General features: G+C 47.4%; 1 protein-coding gene across 1 annotated transcript; it reads right to left on the bottom strand.

Moving 5' to 3' along the window:
* On the bottom strand, nucleotides 1–25,935 carry ATP1A1 (ATPase Na+/K+ transporting subunit alpha 1). The gene is made up of 23 exons (XM_042788503.1): nucleotides 25,595–25,935; nucleotides 19,054–19,161; nucleotides 17,739–17,798; nucleotides 16,546–16,749; nucleotides 16,078–16,191; nucleotides 15,414–15,548; nucleotides 15,099–15,216; nucleotides 13,875–14,143; nucleotides 12,626–12,824; nucleotides 11,055–11,164; nucleotides 9,631–9,765; nucleotides 8,891–9,083; nucleotides 8,227–8,402; nucleotides 7,541–7,677; nucleotides 5,576–5,726; nucleotides 4,886–5,054; nucleotides 4,124–4,278; nucleotides 3,659–3,782; nucleotides 2,821–2,966; nucleotides 2,562–2,692; nucleotides 1,875–1,976; nucleotides 644–735; nucleotides 1–340 (listed from the first exon to the last, which is right to left on the bottom strand). The coding sequence occupies exons 1-23, from the start codon at nucleotides 25,604–25,606 to the stop codon at nucleotides 312–314; spliced, it is 3,069 nt and encodes a 1,022-aa protein (XP_042644437.1). The 5' UTR covers nucleotides 25,607–25,935; the 3' UTR covers nucleotides 1–311.
* Nucleotides 25,936–27,455: the final 1,520 nt, after the last annotated feature.

Genomic DNA, 27,455 nt, shown 5'->3' with positions numbered 1-27,455 from the left:
TGGGGGCATCCTCTTATAATCCATCTTTATTTGTAAAAATCCACATATAAAATCTTCAGTTTCCTTTTACAAAAACAAAAAGGCACATAAAACTACTCAAACTCTCATCCCCATGGACTGATGGTCAGACACTTCCCCCACCCCAACCTCCCCCTTGCTTTCTCCTCCAGTCCATGTTTCTTCATGTTTCCTTTAGTTTCAGTTCACTCCTGCCCAGGCACTGTTCTGCACTTGCAAAGTTGAAGTACGCACACAGGGGAGATGGTGGAGAGGTGGCATGGGCTGTGCGTGGAATGTTTTACAGGCGCTTTTTAGTAGTAGGTCTCTTTTTCCACCCAACCTAAAGGAAAAGGAGGGAGAAAGAGTCAGTCATAAGGCATACCAAGTATGAGGTTCGTAAGAGCTCCTTTTTGGCTCTGAAAACTTGCACTGTAGCCCCTGAGCTGGTAAGTGACCTGTCACAATGGAAAAAATCTTGGGAGAGGGACAAAGTCCTTCATTTGAGCTGCACTATTAACGGGAAGGAAGGGAAAACACAGCAAAAATACACCCCTGCATAGTGCTTGGCAGTCAGAGCTTCTACAGAGCTCAGCAGCACACAGAGGTCGGGAAGGAAACACAAGGCTTAGCAGCAGCATCTTACCGCCAGGGTTGCGTCTGATAATGAGCTTTCTGACTTCATCGTACAGGAATATGAGGAGGGAGTATGGGAAAGCGCAGAACCACCAGGTGGGCCTGTTTGGGAGAGGAGACAGTGAGAATCCAGGCAGCAGAGATGCTCTTTGCCCAGCAGAGCTCTGACTTGACGGCACAGAGGAGTGCAGGAGGGCTGGCATGTTCCAGCTCGCCAGCGTGCCAGCTCCCACAGGGCTGTGGTTCGGCTGAGAATCTTCCGAGCCAAGAATTATCACTAAGTTTTCTCCTGCAATAGGTCGATCCATTTTTTGGATAGTAATTCCAACGAGGTGTGTCATAGCCCCTTTGTTCATCTCTGTACCAGCACCTCCCCACCTATTAATCTAGGAGTATTTCCTCTAAGTACACATAACCTTTGTGCTTACAGCCTCGCTCCCTTGAACCGCATTGGTTTCCCTTATGATTTACACGTGCTAACATCTAGCTGCTGCAGGCACTGGGCAGAGGCCAGCCTTCTTGTTAGGAAATGCTCGCACTTCAGCAACCAACTCCAGACAAAACTTCTGAATAGAATGCGAGATGTACCAGGATTTTTTTTTTTGCCATGAAAATTTCACGGCACTCGAGCCAGAGGACTGTTTGAAGTTTGAGACTAAACCCTGCCATGAAGTGTTGCAATGCTGTTGAGCAATGCTTAAGATGTTGGCATCCTCCCAGCTGTTAGGCAAGTTACTATGCACCAACTGATGGTCTTCTGCACCTACAGAAGATCTTTCCGAAGACTTTACTACTTGTGCTACTTCTGTGGAAGGTAGAAAAAGGCACAAGATGTCATCACCAGTTCCTTTACTAAAGAAGAGTTACCTGGCCTACGTCTGAGCAATTCAACCGGCTTTCTTTGGAGGTGCAGCCCCCTACTCCTAAAAATACCCCATTCAAGTAAGTACGAGAGCAGCTGCACTACAGCACACTGGTACAACTGAAGTCGTGTTGCTCATTTTTAGTGGGACGCTGAACTACAGGCTCCCTGTAAGCGTTCCATAAGCTGTAAAGAAAAGCAAAACTCCTGGTGTGCCACAGTATAGCAAAGGATCACTCACACCCTCTAGCCTGAGCTCTTCTGGGTTAAGACTAGGTTCCATGCTCCACAAGCTCACAACTACTTTTATTCATCTCCTGAACCAAGCACTATTGTTCTGTGGTAGAGCCTGCTGCACAAAAAGCCTGATGTGACTTACTTGAGGGGGTACATCCTTAGAGCAACATCCATCCCAGGGCAGTAGGAAAGGAAGGCAGCCAGAGCAGTCTCCTCAAAGAGACCAAATATTAAGATCTTGTTCCTAGTAGAAACAGGAAAGCAGTCAGGGACAAAGTACTTTCACAGATGACAGCCTAAAAAACACCTACTTGCCACATGGTAGTGAGCAGAAACAGACAGTCTGGTCTAGTCCTTAAGTCCATACAGTGGGGACTATCAGGCCATCCAAGCTGATGGCACAGTTGTCACAGTTGGTCTTATGTTGCTGGACAGATACATTCCAGTTCACAACTCAGTCAACATCAATTGCTTTCATCACAAATTCAGAAGGAGGCTGGGGTTCACGCCACCAGATCTCCTGGTACATCAGCTGCTCTGCTGCTGCACAAGGCTGTGCTGGAGGATGGCGCTGTCCTTTGAGGTGGGCCACCTCCCACAGACACTGCCAGCAGAAGTTGCCATTTTACTTTGTTTCAGCCTGATGACCGTAGCAGGTACTGTGAGAAAGAGAGCACCCGGCCCCTCTTTTATCCACTACAAAAGGCACCAGACTGTGCAGAACTTATGCCAAGATACCCAGACACTGCTGGGACAAAGAACTAGAATACCCTGTGCTGGAGAATACACAGAGTCCAATTCTAAACCTTCCATGGACATCCTGACTTACTTCATCCCCTGCTGAAAGACAGAGTTTCTTCGGGTCTTACAGATGATCAAGTCTGCCCACTGCACCACCACAATGCTGACAAAGAAGGCCGTATGGCAAGTGAACTCCACTATTTTCCTCTGTTCGTAGGTCTAGGAAGCAGATAAAAGCAGAGAGCGTTCGTTCAGACATGCTGCCTTTGCTCTCTGGTGCTCATACCAAGTTCAGCAGGCGTTAGTATTCTGGCTGGCAGCCTCTAAGCAGTGCCTCAAAAACTTACCCACTGCTGCCCGTAGCTGTCTTCCACATCGTTAATCCATCTGTCATCCCACTGAACTCTGATCCCTAGCAAGCCAGAAGGCCAGAAACCATTCTCTGCCATGATTACAAAATAGGTGAAGAAACCTCCAAGGGCCTGGATCATACCTAAACAGAGAAGGGATGATAAAACCGATGAAGCTACTGTGCAGTAGAAATAATTCACGCTAACATCAAACTCAGCTGCAACCCTTTTGCTGAACAGCTTCTGCTCCCGACTTTGTACAGAGTTACTTCTGTTCTGCCCTGTGCTGTGATGGCATAGCGCTCAAGGACACAAGATAAAACTCCCTTTGTATTCTCATTAAGCCTTGCCCACCCCCAACCATTGCAAAATACAGTCAAGAAGGTTCCCAAGGTCTGCTGCAATTAAGCATGAGCTCCCGTCCTGTGAACCGGGCACGTCTCTGTAGCTGCCTTTAATCAAGGCTCCTAATACTGTGTGTTTAGGGATATGCTGGAGAGAATCCTTTACTTCTAATTAAACTAACAATGGGATCTATGTTCTTGCTGAACAAGTCTGAACCAGAGGAGAGCTGGTTGTCAGCCAGTTCCTTTACAACACTCTGCAATTAAACAAAATTACTGTGAAAGCGATTCAACGGATCAAGCTGCACAAGCCACCGCTATGTGCCGTGGGGGCAGAACCATGGCAAGTTCTTCACAGCCTGAGGTTCTGGTTTACACATCCCAAACCTCAACCCTACCGAAGTAAGCAGAACAGCCACTGACTCAGGGTGGTGTATAACCCCCACTACCACAGAGCTCAAATCTGTGCCAGAGAAAACAGACCAGCTTACCAATCTGCCCATAGGCCATGCTGATCAGCCGTTCATTTACCAGCTTGTCTGTTTTGGGATTTCTGGGCTGCCTCTTCATGATGTCACTCTCTGCTTGCTCATATGCCAGGGAGATAGCAGGGACCTGTGGAGGTGGTAGGACCGCTGTTAGAGCCATTGCACTCTTCCACTGTATGTAAGCCTTCCCTGTCCCACGTTTTCACCTTGAGAAACAGCGCTGCCCAAAAGCCCCAGCTGCAGTACCTGGGAAGGACCTTACACCCTCCCCATCCCCAGTTTGTCCTTACATGGAACTGAAGGATCCTCAAGATTTTAAGAGCCATGAGATAGGGAGTATCAAATGATTACTTTAAATCAGAACACTGGAGAAAACTGTATTTAAGCATTTTCCTCCCACCCGTCCTTTCTTTAGGGTACCTAATAACACCCACATTTCTTTTTGAGGCAAAAAAAAGAGATACCCACCATGTCAGTGCCCAAGTCAATGCAGAGGATGGTGACTGTTCCCAGTGGAAGGGGTATGTTTGCAATGATGAAGATCAGGAACGGTGTGATTTCAGGAATGTTACTGGTCAAGGTGTAAGCAATAGACTTCTTCAGGTTATCAAAGATCAGACGCCCTGAGGCAAGGAAGAGAACAACATAACTCTCACTTATCAGCAGAAGGCAGCCAAGTAGCTCATAGGCAGTAACACAAAGGCAAAATGCTAGTGCAGCAAACTGAAGAGCTCTCTTGCACATCAGGGTGAGACTGGGTGCTCCATGCATGGCATCACTTAGAGAGTAATATTTTTGGTCACAGCAATCAGGGTTCACTGCATACAGCAGTAGGATACTAAGCCCTGGCTTGTGAAGATTATCAAGAGCCCCTGGAGGTACCCTCTCTTCTGTTCCTGCCCAAGAGCTATTGCTCCATCAGGGAGGAAAACCTGTCAGACTCAGGTGGCAAAAGATGACTAGGGTCAGTGCCAGGCAAAAGGACAAAGTAGCTTTTATTACTCAGCTGCTTCCTATACGGCTGCCCATCCCAAAGGGTCATGCTGGTCTCCTGGAAAGGGAGAAGACTTGGAAGGGAGGAGGAAAGTGCTGCCCTCCTTGAAAATACCTGTCATGTAGACAAGTTCAAATAAAGGTGAGCCGTCCAGGCGACTATTTTAGAGGGAATCAGTAAGTAGCATTGCTGAAGCATGCCACTTTGCCACCACTGCACGCAAGTTAGAGACTCACCTTCTTCAACCCCAGTGACAATGGAGGCAAAGTTATCATCCAGCAGAATCATGTCAGCTGCCTGCTTGGAGACATCTGAGCCAGCAATACCCATAGCAACACCAATGTCAGCCTTCTTCAGGGCTGGGGAATCATTCACACCGTCACCTGTGACTGCTACAATGGCACCCTAGTCAAAGAAAGAGACAAAAAGACTGAAATCATTATAGAAAATGTTTGAGCAGAAAAGATTTCTCCTGTCTTTCGTGAGACGAAGCATACAAAAAAACCTATTTCACTTTGTTGTAAAGAGACCTCAGTTTCTCCTTGTCCTCCTCTTCATCCCTTTCCCTCTCCCCATCTGGCTTATCAGAGAACCACGATGCACTCTCCAAAGATGTTGGAGAATACATAATCATGCTGAATCTTCCCCTCTCTCAAGCACCTCCAAAGCATTTAGAAATTGTGTTAAACATCATAGGATCAGAAGAAAGCTTCAGTACAAACTGAAGACGCTTTTCTGCGAGACCCTTATATTTAAGTATTTAGAACATCCTGACATCAGCAGCTGGAGGCTGCTAAGAGACTAAGATCTAGTCTGGCCTTTTACTTGAGGGCACTGAGAAGACTAAGGCCAGCCACTTCAGAAGGCAGCAGTGACATAAATATCTGGGGACTTCTCCGATATAAAATCCTTGGACTCTTCTTTACCTGTCGCTGACAGCCTTCCACAATTATAAGCTTCTGCTGCGGAGATGTCCTGGCAAAGACAATTTCTGTATGATGCATCAGGATGTCATCCAGTTGCTCACTTGTCATGTCCTTCAAGTCTGAGCCATGAACAACACAAGCTTTGGCATCCCTGCAGTCAAGAGACAACGTAATGTTTTACTTCACAAGTGAAACTAAAGTTTCTCATTAGTTGTAATTGCCCCATAAAAACATGGCTCTTCGGTGCTCTAGGGAAAGACCAACTCCTGCTGTGACTAAATACTAATCCAGGCAGCCTCTGCACAGGTGTTTGATACTCCAAGTTTAAAAGGTAGATGGGGAACACAAAGAAAAAAACAGCAAGACAGTGCCAAGCAACAGACAAAAAGCCCCATGAGCAGACTAATTCTATGGCTTTTTTCAATGCATCATGGCAAAGACTAGTTGTCTCTGCAGCTCTTGGCCTCTCTGCAAGAAAGGAACCCTGGCTCAGGCATTTAGCTCCCAACAGCACAAAAGAAACTGTGGTCTTCTGCAGGCAATCCTTTTTGCAACAGACCGATGATCTACACGTGGCTCTTCCCAGACAGCTCGTGTTATGCCAGTTCAGACTATTTTACACTCTTCAGTCTAAATATAACATTGCGTGCTTTTGTTGCTGGTTTGGTACCGTGCATGCTAGAGCAAAATACCACCTCTCTAACCCAGCATACCATCCCTTATAGGTCTAGGAGACTATCCACACAGCTCATGACACCACCCAGTTTAGACAGGGAAATTCCTTCCCCACCCTTGCAGCCAGCTGCCGACCTGCTCAGTCACACAGACCAGCAATCCCTGGCCTGCATTGCTAGGTCGTGAAGTTACCCTCAAAAAAGAAAAGAGGAGAAGAATTCAGCCACAATACTTGTCTTCCCCAAGCAATTTCATTCCACAGGGTGTCTCTATTCACAGTTCATAAACTACATGGCTATCCTCCAGCCCAAACACAGGCTGGGTCAATCTAAGCAATACAGACAGCCCAGCCATTCTGCAAACACTCTGCTTAGGCCAAAGCACATTTTCTGAGGATGCCTCAGTTCTGCACTAGGCTATGAAGGCAAACGTTAACCCCTAAGAAGGGATTCCATTTTCACATTTCTTTTGCTTGTAGCTACTGCCTAGTGTCAACGCCTCTACCCAGCCCAAGTCCCCCTCCCTTTGCCCACCTGCAATCAGACCCAGAAGAGTTTGTGAGCAAGAGAGGCAGAGTTAGGCTTTAAGTGATCAAGTTTGTAGGTGGCATTCAGCTCTTTCCTCTAAATGGTATAAAACAGAGTTCACATTCAGTAGCCCATTCAGTCTGGCCTGTGACTAGCAAACTAGGTGTCTTCTTTTTACCAGAGTTTTCCCATGAACCTATAACCTTACTAAATAAGCTTTACCAAGTATGCCTTTGGGAGGCAAAACTAGACCTAGCCTCTGGAATCACAGGAGTATGTGGTTTCAGGTTTTGCAGCAGCACTGCTCAAAACAGATCCCAGAGCCACCTCCCTCCCCCATGCCACTTTAGATACCTTTTCCTGCCTGCTATGTCAGGCCAGTACTCGGTGCCTGTGCAGTGACACGAACCAAATGCTCAGCTCAGGGGAAAAAAAGTTAGCCCCCAAAAGACTTAATCACCCAGCCAGCTGTTTCTTTTCCCCAGTGAGCTACAGGGCAGAGACAGGACAGAAGAAACCGCCCAAGTTTTCTGTACAGGGCTTACTCCTAACTATTTCCCATGCACAAGAGATATGCACATTCAAGACAGCTTTGTGCATTCCTCACATAACTCACGAAACACACTGAAGAGCCACGACACGCTGAGCTAAGCAGATGCCAAGCTTTTCATGTCTAGGGAGAGATGCTGAGGGATTATCCAAGGCAAGGAGAGAGGCAAATGCTTAATTCATTGAACAGCTCTGGCCTTCCCCCAGTCAGTACCTAGGGTTGACCTGGCTGACAGGAATGTTGAGTCGAGCAGCAATATCTTCTACAGTTTCATTGCCCTCAGAGATGATGCCGACACCCTTGGCAATGGCTTTGGCCGTAATCGGATGGTCTCCAGTAACCATGATAACCTGAAACACAAACAGACTGCTGTGAAAGCCTTGCCTTTACCACAGAGCAACACTGCCCAAAAGGCAGGGTCCCTTGAGACTGAAAAGGCCACGTGGCTTTTGTTATACGAGCGAGCCTTGGCACAGAGCAAGCCTGAGGTACAGGCAGTAACCTGTTACCAGCACGCAAGGGATAGAGGTGGATGGAAGACAAAGAAAACTGTTAATTCTGAGACAACAGATCCAGTTCCGTTTCCAGTCTGTGCTTTGTTCTCTTATCTCAGTCAGTAGTCAGACATGCAGGATACACCTGAGCCAAATCACATACTCTGTGACACCACACCGTCAGCACCTGCCAGCACCCTGGCACTTTGGAGTCCGACTCGTTTTTCAGTCCATTAAGGCAGTCATCTGTATTTAACCCAGAAATGGAGCCTGAAGTACTATCAGTTGAACCCTGATCAATACTTCTCTTCACTCATTCACATTACAGCAACACAGAGCATAAGGGAAGTCCTTTATATCCACCAGGTACAGAGCAAGGCTACGTTCAACCCAGGAATAAACTACCTTGATCCCAGCGCTTCTGCATTTGCCAACAGCATCGGGCACAGCAGCACGAGGAGGGTCAATCATAGACATCAATCCCACAAAGCAGAGCTTTTCTACAGGGAAGTTCACTTCATCTGTATCAAACTGGAAGCCTTCGGGGAACTGGTCATCAGGCAGAGCCAAGTGACAGAATCCTGTAACACATCAAACCCGTGTTTATTCTGTTCCTACACATCAAGAGGCAGAGAGAAAACGCAAATGCTGATTGCTCCTGTAAACAGTTACGCAAGAATAACAGCGCAGTGTCAGAAGTTTAGCCAGGGCTATTGAGGCAGGAGGCACGCTCATATTCTGATAACTAATAGCTGTTGCTAGGGGCCCAGACACAGCCTGGTTCACACGCAGTGAAGCAAATCTAATAATTACCATGCGGCCCCATGGAGACGGAAGGTCCCAAATGCTTTGCTTCATTTTGATCTAGGCGACCCCGCGGCTGGGCAAGACAAGACCCTGCAGGCTGCCCTTGAGATTAAAGGCTAAAGGCAGGACTACTGCTATATGAATGGACTCAATATGACTGTTATCCAGCAGAAACTGAGTACAACACCATCTGCTTAATCTGTGGGGACCCTGCACAGGAGCACAAGGCACAAATCTTCTTCAGTTTATTGCTTTTTCTTACCTAACACTCTCTCCCCAAGGCCTCCCAACTCCAGGTAGGCATTCTGAAAAGCATCTTTCATTTCCTCATCCAGCTGTTGCTCTTTGCCATGAATAAGAATGGTGCTGCAGCGATCCAAGATCCTCTCTGGAGCACCCTTCATCACCAGCAAGTAACGGGATTCTGAAGGATTTGCATTTTTGTGGATAGACAGCTAGAGTGGAAGAAATTAAAACGTTTTGTAGACGGGTACTGTGACGTGTACACAAGTAATGACCATCACTCAGTGTTTTGTGATTATAGTTGCTCAGGACAGCTTCAGATATTCTGCTCCAGTTTTCATTTACCTGCACTTTAGAGGTTCACAAACTAAGGAATTACTGTATGTTCTTTAACTTGCACATATAACCACAGATGTTGCAATGGACATTTTGCGTCCAAGTTCCACCTGTTAAAGTAATTTCCCAGCACTTCATTCCTATTCCCAGATTTGAGATTTTCCATTCTCCATGCACTACTGCTGCACAGGTGGGAAGCACGTCTGGTCTTTTCTTGGCAGCTGACACCTTAATATCAAGGCAACTCCAGAAGCTCTTACACAGTGTAAATAAGCATGGTCTGTTAAATTTAATCTTGAGCAGTCTAAAAGCAAGTAATGACTAGACAAGATTTTGGTGCCAAAACAAGTTTTGAGGCACATTGCATCAAATTTACGTAAGTGCTTCACGCATCAGCTCTCCCTCAAGAGGGCACACACTTACCTGGTACTTGTTGGTAGAGTTAAATGGTATTTCCACCACTTTGGGATACCTTTCTCTCATTTCCTTGACAGAACCACAGCACAATTCAATGCATTTCAGAAGTGCAGACTCAGAGGCATCTCCTGCCACTGCTCTCTGAGGAAAGAGACAACTATCAAAGCATACATCCCAGCAGACTCATCACAGAAGATCAGATATTTGAAAAAAGTGTATTCACCTCAGCCCAGTTCCTAGCTTCTACATAACATGATATGAGAGCAAAGAATAAGTAAATAAATGTATTTGAGAATGCCAGGCCTTCCACTTCAAGAGAACAGCAGTCTTCTAGCACCAAAGTCAAGAAGCCCTTCTAAAGGGCAGAGGAAGTCAGATAACCAGGTGCAGTCAGAGAAAGAGGCTGGAGGATAAACTTGGAGAACTGCTCCAAGTTGCCTGCCATGAGGAACAGCAAATGTGAGATGAAGACTGATGACATGCACACAAACACATCCAGGTGCTCTCTCAACCCAGTATAAGATCAGCTTATCAAGCCTCTGGCAGAGAAGATTTAACCTGTCCATGCCTCTTCCCTATAAGGTTAAGTACTGGTAGAGATTGTAGATGGGGGTTTCTCAGTCCTGGAGATCTGTGTGTGCTCAATTTCCTGCTTGAGTTTACTTTCCTGCAATTTAAACCAAATATTTCTTGCCCTTCTCATCTCTTTGTCCATGAGAAATTTTTTTTTCATGTTTATACTGCTTTTTAGTATCTAAAGACTTTTTGAAAACTTCCTACTCCCAAGTCTCCCTTAGATGGGAAGAACTCCAGCTCTTTATCTTGGGTCTAAAAAAATATGACCTCAAGTTAGCCAGAGGAGTGCTAGTGAAAAATAGTTTGCTACATCATTTCTATTAGCACAGCATCAGAACACCCTTGGGAAGAAGTTTACTAAGCAACATGACCAATATTATACAGATTATTAGCACTGTACTGTTAATTTCAGCCCTGGATGGGTCACAGTTCAGAACCAGGAATCTGAATCGATGTTATGCTGGCATTCGCACCAGCACTGAATCAGTTTAAAAAAACAAGACTGGCATCTACTTCTATCAGCTCCCAGCACCGGGTGTTTGTAGCGTTTAAGTGTACAAATGCCAAAGATAGCCATTCTTGGAACAGCCAAACATTGGGAAACGCCTAGGAAAGCTTTCTGGTCTTTCCTAGCTCTGTCTTAAGTATCTGACCTCCCGAACAGACTGTAGATGCTAAGGGATGGCAGGGAGCCTGCTGTAGGAAATCTGTCTTCCCAGTCCCATCTCCTATAAAAGTGCTAGACTGCAGAAAGATTAAGAGTGGCAAATACCTCTACTTTGCAGGTAATCTCACTAACAGTATGGGAATGCAGTGATGGGAAACAGGACAAAACGTTTCTTTTATGAACTCACCTTAAGAATTGGTACATTTTCCTGGCTGGCCTGAAACACAGCACGGTTGCAGAGACCTGCAACTCTGGACAAAGCAGTCCAAGTAGCCGAGCTCTTGTCAAAGGAAGCACCTGAAAGCAGAGAAGAAATGTCAGAAAGCCCCCTCACCCCCCCCCCAAAAAAAAAAAAAAAAAAAAAACACATAAGCCCAAAATCCCACAGCTTTAAGAGCAAGAAGCCTTTACCTCAGAAATAGGAAACACTAAGAGCCTGTTAGCACACTACATCTCTTTAAATCCTCATTGCTTCCCAAGTACTTGATGAGCAGTTCATTATTTTAAGACCCAAGGGTGAAACAGCAACCAGTGCAAGATTTTACTGCTTTCAAGATTCCAGTAACTGCTGCATCCAGCAATAGCAGGGGCCGTGCTGACAAAGCCAAGGAATCCTTGACAAATAACATTCTTTCAAAGAGGCTTGAGTAAGAAATGCTGGGTTTCACCTCCAGGTTGTCTCACTTCCATCACCCAGAGACTGGATAAAACAGCTCCCAAAGGAAAAGTGCTTATAAAGAAAGGTACTACTCCTCCCATGCTGGCTCTTAAGTTGCCTTCAAGGGAGATGAATTGAGCAGACAGTTAACTGATAAACTAATGAGCTTTCCATGAAGTGAAACCTACCAGGTTTACTTCTACCACAGCCAGGCCAAAACCAAGTGCTTCCAAAATAACACTTTATTTATAGCTTGTTACTTTGCACTAGTGTTAAAGACCAAGGACAGTAAAGCAGCTTTAAGTGCTTCAGACAAATACGATGTTTTAGAGTGGTTGAGGACAGGGTGCAGCAGCAGCACCAAATAGTTTATGCTAGTAATGTGTTGCAAGCACAACATTTCACAAGGTAGATTACAGCTAGAATTACTCCTGAATTTGGTTGTACTAACAGTTTTGGAGAGGTAAGTACCTCTTCTCAATTGCACAGCACTGAGATTTCAGATTCCTATCGATATCTAGAAGAAACTTCCTGCTGAAGCCTTACAGTCACTTCATTCATTGCTACTGCTCTGCAAACACAATCAGAAGGTTCTGGGAAATCCCCTGGTTCAAGGACAGCCATTTAGTTCAACATGGGAAATTTCCATCTATGTCCGGTCTCAAGTAATTTATTATCAGGGTCAACACCCCTGCTGTCCACATTTTCAGCAGACTTAAGATGGGGCAATTTCATCAGATACATTTTGGCAAAAGTATTCAGGTACTTCACGATACAGAACAGCAAATATTTCTACGTACAGGAAAAACATAAGGAGCTGAATGTTCAAGAGGATCAAATTTCAACAGAATCATTCTGAGCAAGAGCAGCCTATATGGGGTTTAAGGGTTAAACACCTGTGGTACAGTGCAAAGCTCTCTATGTGTCATCTCAAGTCTTTTAACGCTCACTGTAAATTGTATGTTAGAAGTCCTTTCACTGTGAACTTCACTTGGACTGGAAAGCTAGAAGCATGGCTTCTTAGAAGTATGGGCATACAAGAAACTCCAGAAAAAGCCATTTTCTAATTAAATGCCTCAAGTGCAAAGAGATGGTCTTACCACTCTGATTCTCTGTGGTATCAGCCTCATGAATCTGATTGTCAAACCACATGTGTGCAACCGTCATGCGATTCTGTGTCAGAGTGCCTGTTTTGTCAGAACAGATCGTGGATGTGGAGCCCAGGGTTTCCACAGCTTCCAGGTTCTTCACCAAGCAGTTCTTACGAGCCATCCGCTTGGCTGTTAGTGTCAGACATACCTGGAGACAAGGAAGAAGAGAACACGTTAGACACGTCTGTGCACTAATATACTGCTACCCAACTCACCGTGGGCACAGAATGACAACCAGCTTAGATGCCCTGCAGTGATTCTCTAACTCCATGCTCACCCTGCCAGTGCAAAATAAACAGCAACATTTAAGCTCAGCTGTTAGATTTAAGTTACACATTTTCATCATCCCAAAACCTCCAGAAAAGGACTCACAAGGCTTCAGGCTCCTGCTTCTCAGTGCATTAGGAAGGAAATAACATGCCCTGGACTAACATATTAGTTCAAGTTGCAGTTCCCTAGCTTATAGGAACTCTCAAAATACATGGAGGAGACAGGTGACACATGAGAAGGCCCAAAAGAGCTCTGGTGATAGGGTTGCAATCTACTGGTGTAGGAAGCTAGCAGCCCCAGCTACCCTTTCTTGCCACAGGCTCTTACCTGGTTCCAGCTCCCAACTGTTCACTCCCCAGATCAGTTGTTGCTCTGCTTCCTAAGGCTGCACGGAGCCTCTAGCCCTGTCTATCACCACCCTCTACACAGCTGAGCATATCCAGATACTCCCACAAGTTTGATTTCCCAAAGGGATGGTAAGAACCTCTGCCAGGACCCAGATCAAAAGCTAGGACGAGAGTGAAGCTTGCTGGACACTGCCAGCCCTTCAGGATTAGAGGGGCTGGTTTGCATGTGTGTGTAGAAACCCTGAACAGCTGCAATAGAAAAGTCCCTTCTTGCCACAGGGAAAAAAAGGCAAGACAAGTCCAGAACTCCTAGTCTCGCTCACTTCAGTTCTACAATGCCAAGCCTCTGTGCAGGTTTAGCTTAGGGACCCATCTTCATTAGAAAAACAGCTGCAGAACTTGATACTGATTTGGGCAACTAGTCTAGACACACTGAATTTCTACAGACTAGCCCTACACACTCACCACAGAGTACCTTCCACTACTTTAGTCTTTACCTCTGAATGCACAGTGACCATGAGGCACTTCACTTAAGAACCATATATGTAACTCATTCAACCTTTTTTTCCAACTTCACTCACTGTGACTGTTGCAAGCAGCCCCTCAGGGACGTTGGCAACAATGATGCCGATGAGGAAGATGACAGCCTCCAGCCATGTGTACTCAAGGATGAGTGACAGGATGAAGAAAGAGACACCCAAGAACACAGCGACTCCAGTGATAAGGTGGATAAAGTGCTCGATCTCCATGGCAATTGGTGTTTTCCCCCCTTCCAGTCCAGAAGCCAGACTGGCAATACGGCCCATCACAGTGCGATCCCCAGTGCTAATGACAATGCCACGGGCAGTGCCTAGAAGAGAGACAGGTTTTAGAAAAACAAAACCCTTCCCAAAACACAGTGAGTTTGTTCAGCCCATCCTGGAGTTTAGCAAGCTTTGCCTGAGATAACGCAGGCAGGCATTCCAGTCTCCCACCACAGTTTTTTTTACTCTCTAGCAAGCAGGAGAAATAAATGGAGGTAAGTGCTGCACAGGATTCTTGTGTGACTGGTCAAGCTGTATGCCCTCTCCCTTCTACCCCAGGGATCTAATTCCTTGCAATTGGCACTTGGAGGAAGCCAAGCAGTGGACAGTGTCCTCTTCCCTCCTTTAAGGGAAGGCCTATTTCCTCTTCCCAACGCTCTTAAGATAAGAATATTCCTCAGTTTTGCTGGGCTGTGATTTTTTTGAGGGGTGGGAAAAAGCAGGGGACAGTCTGCTGGTAAGAATCTGTCAGGAGAGGACACAATAGGAGTCAGGCAGAATTCTACACCATCACTGAACTGTCACATCTTAACACCCTCTGAGTGTGGAAAAGATGCCCTGGGCTTCAGCACAAAGAGTATCTACCACCATACACAGAGTTGCAGTAGGAAGTTCTGCCAGAGATGTTTGAAATTCCTGCTTTCTGCAGCAGCTGTAGTAATTCTTACAGCTTGGCCTAACCATCTTGATTCACATTATGTTATCTGCACTTTAACACTGCTGTAATGAGGCAGTCATGCTCAAAGACACACCACATAGCTGCTCCTCTAGGAGGGAGCAAGGAAGAAAAAACACAGCAGTGCTGTGGGGTCTTCTTTGCCCATTGTACAGTATTGCAGGTGGAATGGGCAAAGGCTTTGCTGGGAACTTCCAGCCTGCTCTTGCATGATAGGAGCAGGCTACCAACTAATATGCTAAACTCACACAGCATCTGCACTGGTCACCTATGCAGTTCAATCCCTAGCATTGTTAATACTTTAGGGAAGTAGTAGAGTCACATACCTTCCACACAGTTGGTGGAAAAGAAGGCAATGTTCCTGGTCTCTAGTGGGTTCTCATTGGAGAAGTCTGGAGACCTGGTCTGAGGCTCTGATTCACCAGTAAGTGAGGAGTTATCCACCTACATGGAAGAGAGTACTTTGTCATACACAAGCAGGCAGATGCCTTCAGCAATGAAAGCAAATAAAACACCAGACACTCCCCTCACCCTCTTCTTCCACTCTACCACCCATTCACAGCATAGAAGACATTCTTTGAAACCAGACTAATTCATCATCCTTCATAATGAAGTTTTCAGACAACCTGCCACTTCTGTACCTTGCAACCATGTGCAGATATGATCCGAAGGTCGGCTGGAATCCTGTCTCCTCCTTTCACCTCCACTAGATCTCCAACTACAACGCCTTCAGCATTTATGCTGATCTTCTCACCATTTCTGACTACAAGAGCTTGCTGAAAGAGAGTAAAGAAACAACCTATTTAAAAACAACTCTTAAGAAGGGGCTCAAAAGATCCAAGTATCTTCAAATAGTTGTGCCACAGTTCTACAAGATTTCTACTTGTACCAAGATGTTTATCTCTGATATGTTATTTATGAAAAATAGCTATTTTTGTTTTCTTGATATTAAAGTTCCTTGTTGTCAAGGAAACAGTAAGATAGTTACATATGATACAGACTGTCCATGAAGGAATCTGAGTTTTAGTACTTATGCCAATTACTGATCTCCCCAGACTGTTGAGGAAGTGTCTTATGAATGTTAATAAGCTGGTAGAACTCACAGGGTGCCAGAAACTGCCCTGGTCTATTAGTATAGATAATTGGGAGCATAAAGAGGAAATAGTCTCAGACCCTTCAAAACTAAGAGATAGTAACCCACATTAGCAGCCAGGCCTTTTGCAATTGAAGCCAATGCTTAAAATAGTTAATAACCTTGAGCATGCTACAGCTTGGCAGATCTCAAGGAAGTGAGATATTCCATACCTGAGGCACCATGTTCTTGAAGGACTCCATGATCTTGGAACTTTTTGCTTCTTGGTAGTAAGAGAAACAGCCAGTAATGATAACCACAGCTGCCAACACAATACCCAGGTACAGCTACAAGGAGCAGAGAAAGTGAGTCAGTACGATCTGACTGTGAAAGGCTTCCAGTTTGTCCAGATAAATTGCTTGGTGTTTAAGCACCCCATTACAAAGCGTGGAGGCTCTTGCAGTCTCCGTTCCTTCTGTGCACAAAGGCTGTCTGCAAGCAGTGTTGTTAACACAACATGAAGGAAGTCGGCTGTTCATTTCATTATGTGGAAGCACTCCAAGACATGTTAAGCTCACACACTGAATTTCCCGTGCTTATGGGAAAAGCTTCTGGACTGAATGCCTAGAGGAAGTTAATCTGCTTTGAGCCAAACAGGCTGCTCAGACTGCCTCTGAGGCAAAACAGACATTTTTACTTACATTATCATTGTTGGGCTCCTCGTCCATCACACTTTGTATGCCGTAAGCCAGAAAACATAGAATAGCACCAATCCACAACAGCAGCGAGAATCCACCGAAGAGCTGGCGACAGAACTTTACCCATTCAGGAGTGGTGGGTGGGGGTGTGAGGGAATTTGGGCCGTCACGAGCCAAAATCTCAGCTGCACGTGCAGGAGTCAAACCCTAGAAGAAAAGTTCCTTTTATAGGCATTGTGGCAACACTGACTGGGGAAGATAGCTCTGAATTTGTTCATGTACTACCACAGCAACAAGGAGATGCTAACAGGTAATGGAGATCTCCACAGCTGCCAGGGCTCTCCAACACAGGCGCAGAATGTGAAAGGAGAATGACAAAAGAGGAGCTACAGGATGTTGGATGCTACTTGAGGAGCCTGCAGGCCATGGGGGCTACAAACACTGAAGGGCAGGACAAGAAGGCTACAGCAGTAGACTTTGAGCTCTGAGGCCCAGCCCAGTGCAATCCATCCTATCAAATTATGGAACAAGTGAAAGCTGGGGGCCATAAAGATGATGACGCTTTGGACTGGCCTTCCAGGAAGTTCAGATTTCAGGAGCCAAGGTCTTTGACAGAAACATGCAAGTCTCTGTGCTGTTACAGAGTAAGAGCAGACTTGCTGCTGTATGCAATCGTGCAAAACACGCATTAAGCAAAGCAAATAAGAGCAAAGGTGCAAAACCACTGCAGTGCTTCTGCACTGGACTTTGAGGTTAGCTAGGACATTTGTACACCTCTTACTATAAAAGGGTAAAATTTTAACTGCTACTAGCCATCATTAAGTCGCTGGGCACGTGCTAGCTCACTAGACTACATCTGCAATATAACAAACATTCACCTTTATTACAAGCTCCTTGGGGAAAAAATTAAATCCAAGAATCAACTTGACCTTGGAACAATTCAGAAGCAGATAACAGTGACTTTGTTTCTAACAATGTCACTGAAGTAATGAAGCCAGGCTGTACAGTGGGAGGACGAAGAGAAGTATTTGTAAGCTCAACAGTTCTCCCAAACCCTGGGAAACTTAACTGGAGGAGGTGAGATTAGACAAAAGAAAAAAACAGACCACCCAGATCTCCCTTTGTGAAGTGCTCTGAGCCAAGACTGTTCCTTTTCAGATCAGGGCGAAGAGGGAGGGAAAACAAAGTCTACCTACCCGACTCAAGTCTGTTCCATATTTACGATGGAGTTCATCAAGACTCAGCTTGTGGTCATCCTGGAAGACAAGAAATGGTTGGAGGTGGAAGAGATCACAGTGCCTGCAGGCTGATCAGAAAGAGCTCAGCAATTCCATCCCCCACGCCAGGTTTCCTATCTGTAACAGTTTGGTGAGATAGCAAGACTCTAGCTCACCTTCTCTGTGAAGAGAATCTCAATCTCATTCCACAACTCAAAGCAGTCTCATCTGTAGTATTCTTGTGGCTATTTGGGTACAACATGACAGCTTTTAAAACAAACTGACTACATCTCCTAGAAGATTCTATGAAGACTCAGCGGTTGTTAGTTTTTGTGTTTTGTGGGATTTTTTTGGTTGCTGTTTGTTTGGGTTTTGTGGGGGGAGGGAAGGGGAGGGTGAGGGAATAGGGGAAAATAAAGGAATTGGGAAGGAATATAGGAATGTGTAGAAGATTAACCCTGTAATTTCACATATTTTTAAGTAAAGCTGCCAGTTTAAGCAGTGTTTCTTCCCCCCAAGAGGCTCCTTTTCATAGTCAGGTTATTTTTCAATTGGATCATGCTGGTGCAGAGCAGTGCCTCACAAGGTTGTACTGTGGGGAGCAGAGGCTTTAACATTGCTACTGAACACAAAAAAAAAAAAAAAATCTCATCTTGGAGCAAGTGTCAGTATCCCCTCTACCTTAACATAGGGGCCAAAAATGTGAAAGCCCAGACTCAAAATCCACAGCACAGAAACAAAACCAGCACCATCTTCAAGGAGAGCAGATCTAAGCTGGATGATGCTCATACGCACATGTATAGCACCATCCAACATTCACAGGCAGTGATGGGCAACACTCCCTATGGCCTCAAACACAATTAGAAGGAATAATACTGAGGTCAGCCTAAGCAGAGGCCAGTAGTAAATGGAGCTGTACTGACTCAACTCCTCAGCTGGAATGAAAACAGCAGTCTCACTCACATGACAGCACAATAAAGCCTGCAATGCTGCTATCCAGACAGTGCTTGCCTGGGTGAGGAAACGCAGCTACCCTGTGCTATGGGTAACACAGGCAAGCAGATACTTGGGTTCTGTGTCAAGGGCCTTTTGAGAAGTGATGCTTTCAGGGCCTACTGCGTGGTCACCTTGAGGCTGAAACACTTGTAGCATGTCTGGTTTGGAGTCAAAGGGGACAAGAAGGGAGATCAGTGCCTTCAGAGAAAAGTGCTGGTTGTGACTAAGTCACATGAGGCGCAGGGCTTTGGGGGCAGCAAACATTCTTGAAGATGCTATTTCCATGCCCTACACTTACCATTGAGACTTCCTTTTTAAGCTCATCCATGTCCCTCTCCTTCTTCCCCTTTTTCTTCTTTGTGCCATGCTCTGATGTAGCAGTGGGCTCATACTTGTCTCTTCCAGCCTGCAAGAGAAGGCACAGTACCATTAGAAACCCCTTATGATCAACTTCTACAGCAGTAGACGTGAACTATGTGCACGAGACTGCCAGGCAGACAAAATTATTACAGTTTATTAAAGTTATGCCACTTCAATTAACAAAACGAGCTAGTGAGCAGACAAGTCTGCTCAACGACATCTCTGATGCCTAGATTACAGCTAGACATTGTGCAAGTCTAGCTAGGAGGAAAGCAAGCTACATGCTATTCAGTCAGTCTTGATGTGTGAGCCCCAGCTTAAGTTGAAAAAGTGATGAAGAGCAGAAGAACCCAATTCCTGAGTGCATACGTATGTTCCCTTCCAGGCATTAACTCCTCCCCCCTCTCAGTCCTCCATATCCTCTGGCAAGGAGCAGCCTATCAACTGAAGATAAATAAGAGGTGGTATCTCTGACTGGTCGAGTCTGGGGGATAAATTCCAACGCTTTCATACTCAGTTTGGCACTCTAGCTGGCTGGTTACGCAACAGAAACCTGCTTTCAATTTATGGCAGTTTGACCAGCGAGAATGATATACAAAGCAGTAGTACACTTTGCAGATTCAATCTGTGCTCAGTCCTGCTTATACTTCACAGAGCAGATTTGCTGAAAGCCTCTTTACTCAGATGGATTTTCATTCAGTTTTGTTATGGTTAACTCTTCATGAAATCATACAGAGATTTAGATCTTGTCATGATGTGGTAAACAAGCATCTAAGAACAAACAAATCATGACTTAGCACATATAAACATCACTTACAAGACAAAAAAAAAAAAAAAAAAAAAAGAGTACTGAAGAGTTACAGGAAGAAGTAATACCAAACTGCAACAAGTTTGGACACCCTGTAAGATACCAAAACCAGGCACCAGTACAGCCTCACAGCTCAGTTCCTGCATTAAGTACTCCATACATTTCCAGACTGTCACGAGCCTCCAATAGCAGCTTTTTCCTCCCTTCCCTTCTGCGTGGGACCTATTACAGCCCTGCCAAGTTACATTATGAGATTTTCACCCAATAAGATCCCTGAGAAGTATTTTGAGATGAAAGAACAGTTAGTGGCACCAGAGTCAAACCGTTAACAAGATTAAGAAAAGGTTTCAAAGCCACTGCCTTGCTTGGTCTTTGCCTGAGCACCTCAAATCACAAACTGGATTCCTAAGAGCGATCTGGACACAGAAACTATTGTTAGGATCCAAGAACTGTCCTGTTGAGCAGTAAGCACAGGAAATTTTTATTATTTATTACAAGAGAAGTAGAAACCAAAACCAAAAGTGAAACTACATTTTAAAAAAGGGGAAAAAATTACAACTTCTCTAAAAGAACCCATCAGTCACATCTAGGCAAGGATTTTTATTGTTCTGAAAAAGCTCTGTGCACACCACTCTGCAGCCATAGTCACACATTTCACATGCACAGAAGCCCTCTCTTGTCCTGTTCAGTAAAGGCAGGCTTTGCATCCCCCATGTCCTTGCATGCAGCTACAGAGCCATGCAATGGAAAGTTTTTCACAAGTGGAGCAGAGCCAAACCGTTTGCCTCCTCTCCTCCAGGAAAAGGACAGGGAACTACAGATTGTCAGCATTCCTGACATTTTCTTCCTTGCACCTAAACTCCCATTTCACTTCTTAGAAAAGCAAAAGCCACAGAACTTAAACCAGCACAGTCCTTGCATTCCGGCATCACAAAAATTTGCCATGAGGCAATTCACAAGAAGTCACCAGGAAGCTACTCTCACCTTCAGTCTCCAAAGGAAACAACTTTGATTTCTGCTAGAGCTCTAGCAGACAAGTCCAAACAGAGTCCTGCACAAAACACGTGCTTCTTGATTACTGCTTGAGACAAGAAATGATTTCTAATGAAAGTGAAGGAGCTGGTGCCTTGACAAGCAGTTCATCACCTTCACCCCTGCCCCCAAGGAAAGCTGGGGAAGATCTTGCAGGTGATCTAAAACCCTCCTGGTTCTTTGAAACTTCTTTGAGAAATGCAGTTACTCAGCTTAAAGGCAGTGATGAACAGCCCAAGAATAGAAGAGTGTTTAGCTCTTTCAGCTGCAGAGACAACCTACAAGTGGGCAAACTGAAAAGGCTCACTGCCCTTGTTCAAGCATGATTTGCTTAAAAAAAAACCTGAACAAAACCCCCAGCAATCAGGTGCACTCAGGACAAAAAGCAGATAAAGATACTACTTTCTCTAAGCACCCAAATATTTGGGTCCTAATGGAGTCCATCTTACTGAGGAGCTCAGAGTTCTTCAGTTTAAATTAAAAAAAAAAAAAAAAAGCACAAAATACCTCCCCTCCTGTTGCTTTAGTACCACATCCCACTCTTACAGAAAAGGTAAGTCAGGATCACCAGTCTCCATCATTCCAATCTGAACTTGACACATCGGTCAAAGTTCTGTCCCTGTTCTGTGCCTTCAGGGCTGCTGCCTCTTCTGGCAAGATGAGCCCAACCTGTTCAACCAAGGCTTGTGCTGGCTGGGCTGCAAGAGGACAAGGGGCTCATCTCACCCCCCAGTACTGCAGGATTTCCCTGCTGTACAAAGAGAAGGTGGCCTATGGTACTCCAGATCCACATTTTATCGAGAATTAATCACGTGGCCTGAACACAAAGGAAGGTCTGTCTCATCAGAAATGTCACCCCTGTTACTTGACTTAGCCTAGGAACTCTGACTCATCAAAACTGCCACAGAAAAAAAAAAAAACACAGGGTTTTTTCCATGCAAGATTCTCCCCCCCGCCCCCAATTGGCTTAAGCACAACATTTGTACATACCAGTGTAAGAAGTTTCATACAGCCCTAAAGCCCCTGAAAACCCTATTGTCTTTCAGATACAGCTTATGCTTTTCTAATCTGGACTAATATGACCCATTCATGGCTGATGTTCTCAACACAAGCCATAATTGGCCAGGAAAAAGGAGGGGTGCAAATCAGCAGACAAGCTCAGAAGTACCCTATTCTAACATCACCTAATCCAACAAGAATTGTCAAATAAAAGCCAACATAAATTACAGAGTCTCTGGAGGCCTGGTCTGTTCTAGTACTTATGTCATTATAAGCAACTGCGCAGAGAAAACAGAAAAGTTACTGTCCTGCTGCCTCATGAGACAGTCTTCAGTAAATATATTAACCAGATGAGTCATGATACAGACTATACCTATTGGACTGAAAGCACTGCTCCATGACCCTACATAATCTTAGCAAGGGATGTGAATGCCTTCTCTGGATCCTTCTTACTCCCTCCTAAGAGCTGTGTTCAATCTCCTATTTTTAACCAAAAGACTAATCAACTGCATCAGTTGAACAGAGTCTCAGTATCTAGGACAGTACAAAGCAGTTTTTACTCGACAGCCAGTAACTGCTCACTGTGAGCAGACTGCTGCTTCCCAAGTTACAGAAGGACAAGTTCTCCTCCCCTGACAAGGGATCTAAACCTTTCAAAGGTTTTCATAATCAGGGTAAAAACAGGACCACCCACACACCTGAAGTCTTCTCTGACTATTAGGACAAACATCTCTACTTCTTGTGGAGCTGCTTGAAGAACCGAATGCAGAGCTGGCTTTCCAAATGCCACCACTGCACAGCGGAGCAGCCCCTCCTGGTTTTTCAGTGCTGTGCCAACTATGGAGTGTCATCTCCCACACTTCTTTGCCTGGAATATTAGTGCATCTTTATCATCCACCTCTAGTAGTGTCAAACACATGAGGACGAGTGGACTGGACACAGCTCTCCCCCAGAGGAGCTGGTGACTTCAGCTACCCCTCGAAAAGGCCTGGGTGAAGCACGACCTGCAACCTTCAAAAGCAGGTCAAGATCCCACCGGGTTGTGGAATTGCCACCGGCAGGTACAGACCACTTGCCAGAGACCCTTCATCCTGTTACACCGCTTTTGCAAAAAATGTTGACAAGGACCAGGGTTTTCTTTGGTAAAAGGAGTATCCTCTAGCTATAGTAATAAGAACTGGGAATGAAAAAGATGGGTGAGGGGGGAAGAGTAATACAGTAAAATTTAATTGTACCAGATAAGGATTGCTTCGATTTGCATAATTTCCCCTCAGTCAGTCCATTATGCAATAAGCCTTCCTAGTTTCTGACAGGAAAAAACTCTTAACTGGGGTTCAGGCATTAGCACTGACCTCCAGAAGCAACTCAAAGTACACACTAACTGTGTGCTATGCCTGTGCAGCGAGGGAGACCGAGCTAAACACGCTGCTGTCTGCAGACAGCTTCCAGGCAGCTCTGAACAGAAATGAAATCCCTTCAGCTTTCCTCCACTACACACACCCCCTTGGGTAATCTGTTTTTTGGGCTGAACAACATATCCAGGCAGCCCGCGGCCCTCCCCTCATCCATTTACCATTTAAAGTAAACCAGACACTCCACTTGGCTTTTCCTCACAGCTGTAGAGACAAGGAACTTGTTCTCTCACACTTAAGCTCTTACTTTCTCTTCCATCCCATCCTCTCATGGGAAAGAGAATTCCTTTTCGGGCACCCTAACTCAGGGCAGGCACATGCTGTTCTGTGTTGCATCCACACACTGCTTTTATCACAGCCTTCCTCTCTCACATCCCCATTTTTCAGGGGGTCCCTAATCACCCACATGCATACTCAATGCTAAACAAACAAATCTTGTGACTTGCTACCAGAAAGCCTGAGGCAGCCGTACACTGTTGAATTAGCCCTTGTGTTGGCGCTTCAGTTTCAGGCCCGTTGCTTTACTATCCATGTAACCTATGAAATCTGAAATGGAAGTGAGACAGCTAACAGCCTTCTAAAGTAGAAAGCATTTGTACCTCCCAGCCAAATCAGCCTAAGCCTGTGAATCCTTTGCACTGCAGTCATACCTACACACGCAACTCTGAGGCTTCTTTGATGATTTAAAGCATCCAGAAGACTAACACCACCAAATCCCTCCTCAGCGTTTTATCTATTGAATGACTTATTATGCACGCTGCCTGTTGCCCACCGGACTGGAATACATCACGCTGGGCTGCCAAGCATCAACAGGACTTCACTGAGGAAAAAGACACACACACACACACAAATCCTGAAAAACCCACCCCACGCACTCCTCAACCGCCTTTTCCAAGTAACTGTCCGTTCAGCCATGTTCTTCCAGCTCCCGTACTATTCATGCGGTTATGTCAACACTGCCGTTGTTGTACCGTGCAGAAGAGGACAATGCAAAGTCAAGCCAATGTTTGAACAGCGCTTGGGAAGCACAAGAACACCTGTAAGCCGGGACAACGCTACCACCTCTGTGTCCCGAGGCCCGGCACGGTCACTCTCTCCTCGAGGAGCAGAGAAATTTGGGCGTTTTTCCAGGAATGAGTCTAAACCAGAAGTCAATAAAAGTCTACACACCTCCAATATACAAGATACACAGGGAAGTATTTGAAGGGAAAAAAACAAACATCCAAACAATAAAGCCCAGAAACTAGCCTTTACTTTTTCAACATAGTGTAAAATCAGAGCAACCCAAGAGGTGTTTCTGCTCCACACGTCTGCTTCAGAAAGACTTCTCTCCTGTTTCCAAGACCCTTCACATATGCTTTTCTTTAGTTAAAAGATACGATCCAAGTTACGGACTTCTCCTCCCTGTGGGCTATACAGCAGAAACTATGCTGGTACAGGGTGGAAACCGCTGCACGGCCTTCTGTGAGGGCTTCCTCACCCCAAGTCACAGGGCAGACACCACGGAGTCGGGGGGGCGATCACCTCCCTCCTGCCACCAAGTCCCATAACGCCTCTCACTACTACCAGTAGGCGAATTAGCCCTAATAATCCTGGCAACTCCCCCCCCCCCCCCCCCCCGGGCCCTCATGCCTCAAGAAGTCTAAAGTACTCTCAGGAGACAGGGGAGCAGAGCCAGGCTCCCGCCGCTCAGCTCCAAAAGGGCATCAGATAACGCCAGCCCCGGGGGCTGCGGGGCCCCCGCACGCCCGGGGGCGGGAGGCCTCTTTTCGGGGAGGGGGACGGGACTCAGCGCTGAGGGGAAAGACGCGGAGGGCTCGGGGGCACACCGGCAACGGCGGGGGGGGGGGGGGGGGGGGGTCCCCCCCTCGGCGGCCACGCCTGCGGGGAGAGGCCGCCGGTGCCCCGTTCCGCCCTGGGAGCCTCCAGCCCCCCCCCTCCCCGTTTCCACCCCCGCCACTTCCTCTCCCGCCGGCGGCCGCCCGGCACGCTGCTCGGGGGCAGGCGGCACCGCCGCCGCCCTCCAACGGCCGCTCCCGCCGCCCTCACACACGACGTGGCCGCTTCTTCCCCCCCCCCCCCACTCCACCCCGCTCCCGCCGCCCCACACACAAAGCGGGGCCCCGCCCGCCACAGCCGGAGGGGAAGGGGGGGGGGGCGCGCACCGGCCGCGCTCCGTCTCTCCTTGAATTTCCCACTCCCGCCCCAGCCCCAGCCCCGGCGCTCACCCCCTTGCCCATGGCGCCGGGCGACCGTGTGCGGGGCGGGCGGTTGGGGGAGAGGAGCGGGGGCGCAGCGGCGCCACGTGTCCCGGGCCGGCGGCAGGTGCGGAACAATGGCAGCGCCCCGGCCGCCGCTCGCCTTCCTCCTCCTCCTCCTCTTTCACTCCGCTCCTTCGGCTCACCCCCCTCCTCTGCCCCCGCCCGGGTCTGCTCCTCTCTGTCGCCGCAGCCGCCCGCAGCTCCCGGCGCTGCCGGCTTCCCGCCGCATAAAGAGCCCTCTCCTCGGCGCCCCGCCCCGCCCCGCCCCTCCGGGGCGGTGGGGACGGGACGGGACCGGGGGAGGGGTGGGCGCTGTGGGCGGGAGCGGTGCCCGCCGGCCCGGGCCCCGGGTTTGCACCTCGGGGCTCACCTCGGCTGCCCCAGCACGGGGTGGTGGCGGAGCGGGGGAGCACGGGGGCGGGGAGGGGGGCGACCCCTTCCGCGACGGGGAAAGCTCCTCCCGCCTGCCCCGGGGGCGAGGCCGCCGGGGGGGGGGGGGGGGCCGGGCCGGGCCCGCGGCGCCGCCGCCATGCCGGGCGTCGCGCCTGCCGCGCCCGCCTGAAGCCCCGGGGTGAAGCTCCCCGTGGGGCCTCCCGCGGGGCTTGCCGGCGCTGCCGCCCCCGACGGAGGAGCGGCAGGACCTCCCGAGGCCTCTTGCCGCCCAAACCTGAGCCTGTGCCGCTGCGTGGGGGTCTGCGGGGGGGGGGGGGTGGCAGGCGTGGGTGGCGTGTTGGCGCCCGCGATGCTTCAGACCTTCCGAGGCTCAAAGCGCGGTCCGTGGCCTGGCAGATGTGTGTACACGCTGGGCAGAAACCGCTTTAAAGCGTGGCGATCGCAGTGCTTGGTGATCAGGGACTCGGCGAAGAGTTAACAGGGCACCCACCTGTGCCTTCTGGTGCTCGGGGAGCCCGGCTAGGGGACCACCGTCCTCCCCTTACGCTTGAAAATCCGGGGAAGACGGACGCAGAAGTTGGGACTGCGTGATTGATCACTTTGCTTTTTGTTTCCGCCCGGATTCTCTGGCAAAGAAAATCGGCTCCTGCTCTTTTTCGTTCTCGACGGCTTAGTAGAACCTCCAGGGCTCTGTATGGGCTTGGAAATGAGAAGGTGTTTCAGTAGCCTCTTCCCTGCAGGACGCTTCACCTGCCGAGGACCCCCAAAATCAGCTGGGAACTTTCTTGAGGAGGAGGAACATAGTTACCGCGCTTCCCTGCTAAGCAGGACTTGAAACTCCCCTCCGCAAGCGAAAAGAACTGATTTTAGGCCTTAAACATCCTGCACAAGAGCTTGCTCATCAAACTATTTGCCGACAGACCCATGTATGTAAGGGGAAGGGGTGCCGCTGTGACCATCACGGGTTTTTAAAAGGTGGTGGAGGCACCACACCAGTGGTGGAACTTGGTCCTGTCACTGTGCCCTAGACCTGCTTTTAGAGCTTCCCGAGGATCTGGTGCTTGCAGATGTGCAGGACGTTCCATCTTTGTGATTCCGGATCATAAACATCTCGACCCGCTCAGTACTGAGGTGCTTCTGGGACTGAACACAGCGAACTTTAAAGTAAAATCCAGCAGTGAGACCAGATGCAATTTGAAATGGCAGGCCAGCATTTCAGAGACATTTTTTTAGTCTTCTGCATAAGCTCCGTTTTGTGCCTCTGATGGTCTTTGCTGGAGCTGGCGCTGTGTTGACAGACTGGGAGACTGAAGCTTCCAGTTTACCTAGAAAATACATGGCACCTGGGCAGCCGTCTGTCTCCCAACCTGCACCGTCTTGACCCCGAGGCAGCTCTCTCAGTTAGCTCTCATTACTCATCTTTATGGTTTTCTTT

The sequence above is a fragment of the Tyto alba genome, unplaced genomic scaffold (assembly GCF_018691265.1).
Source record: "Tyto alba isolate M040663 unplaced genomic scaffold, T.alba_DEE_v4.0 Super-Scaffold_14, whole genome shotgun sequence".
Classification (NCBI taxonomy): Eukaryota; Metazoa; Chordata; class Aves; order Strigiformes; family Tytonidae; genus Tyto; species Tyto alba.
The sequence above is the reverse complement of the archived record's forward strand: the minus strand, read 5'-3'. Positions and strand labels throughout refer to the sequence as shown.

Bases quoted from the DNA above. Each gene is read 5' to 3' on its own strand.
- ATP1A1 (XM_042788503.1), bottom strand. The intron at 12,825-13,874 runs GTGAGTGAAGTT...CCTTGTCTCCAG, and splicing joins GGCTGCTTGCAACAGTCACA to GTATGTCTGACACTAACAGC. The intron at 4,279-4,885 runs GTGAGTCTCTAA...TCCTTGCCTCAG, and splicing joins TGTCACTGGGGTTGAAGAAG to GGCGTCTGATCTTTGATAAC.